Genomic DNA, 1,031 nt, shown 5'->3' with positions numbered 1-1,031 from the left:
GCACAGCAGGAGGGGAAGGGCAGTCCCAGACACAGCTCCAGGGGCAGGCGCTCCCAAGCTGGGGGCTGCTCACCTCACTTGGGAACTCGGGGAGGAAGGGAATATCCATCTTCTTGCACTGGGTAGTCAAACCTTCAAAGAGCGGCTTGCTGGGGCGCTTGGGGTAATACACGGTTGGCTGGTAGCCCTGCAAGCGCAGAAGGGACCTGAACTAATCCCACTCTGGCACCAGCAGCAGCCAGAGGAGTGGAACCCTGGAGCCCATAGGGGTGCACAGGGACCCTGCGGCTGCCTGTGCAAGACTCACAAACATCTTCAGGTGCCGGGCGCAGACCAGCCCATCACCGCCGTTGTTCCCTGGCCCGCAGACCACCAGCACAGTGGGCTGGCTCGTGGTGAAGGAGCTGGGTGGGTAGGCCTGATGGAGGGTAAGAGGCACAGGGTTATGATGGGGAAGTGAGCCCACGCCATGGGGCCAGGATTCCTCCAGACCCCCACCTTGGGACTGGCATGCCCATGGGACTGGGACCACTCCCAGGATCACCATCTGCCTTGCTGGTGCCCACCTTGGTGGTAGCACAGTGTGGTACACAATGCTAGCACCTCCCAGAACTCTCCCTTGCCCCCTGGGGTCCCACTTGTCGATGGTGGTGATAGCACTCAGCCCATAGTGCTGCGAGTGAACTCTCCCCCAGGACCCCTACCCACCTCCCGGGCACCCACCCTGGCAGTGGCACAGCTCAGGCCACGGTATCAGGACCCCACATTGCTGCTGGCAGTGGTGCAGCTCAGCCCACAGTGCCAGGACCCCCTTCTGCCCCCCAGGACCCCCACCTTGGCAATGGCAGTGGCACAGCTCAGCCCCGCCAGCTCCATCAGCTGGTCCACGCTGAACTTGTACTCAGTGAAGAGCTCCTGGTCGATGGCCTGGGCCTCCTCCTGCCTGGGGTGGGAGATGGCACCTCTGGGTACCGCAAAACCCGTCCAGGCCCAGCCTGGGGGCTGCTATGATCCCCTCGACTTAGCATGAG

The 1,031-nt window shown here is 62.9% G+C and overlaps 1 protein-coding gene across 1 annotated transcript in view; it reads right to left on the bottom strand.

Moving 5' to 3' along the window:
- The window catches only part of NAXE (NAD(P)HX epimerase), a 4,991-nt gene that overhangs the window by 763 nt on the left and 3,197 nt on the right, over positions 1-1,031 (bottom strand). The window contains exons 2-4 of the mRNA XM_017727860.1: positions 835-1,005; positions 308-418; positions 5-187 (exon numbers count right to left, since the gene is read on the bottom strand). Of these exons, the coding sequence (XP_017583349.1) occupies positions 5-187; positions 308-418; positions 835-1,005 (465 nt within the window). The remainder of the gene's footprint in view (positions 1-4; positions 188-307; positions 419-834; positions 1,006-1,031) is intronic.

This window comes from Corvus brachyrhynchos, unplaced genomic scaffold (genome assembly GCF_000691975.1).
Source record: "Corvus brachyrhynchos isolate BGI_N302 unplaced genomic scaffold, ASM69197v1 scaffold122, whole genome shotgun sequence".
Lineage (NCBI taxonomy): Eukaryota > Metazoa > Chordata > Aves > Passeriformes > Corvidae > Corvus > Corvus brachyrhynchos.
This window is presented reverse-complemented; position numbering and strand designations above follow the sequence as displayed.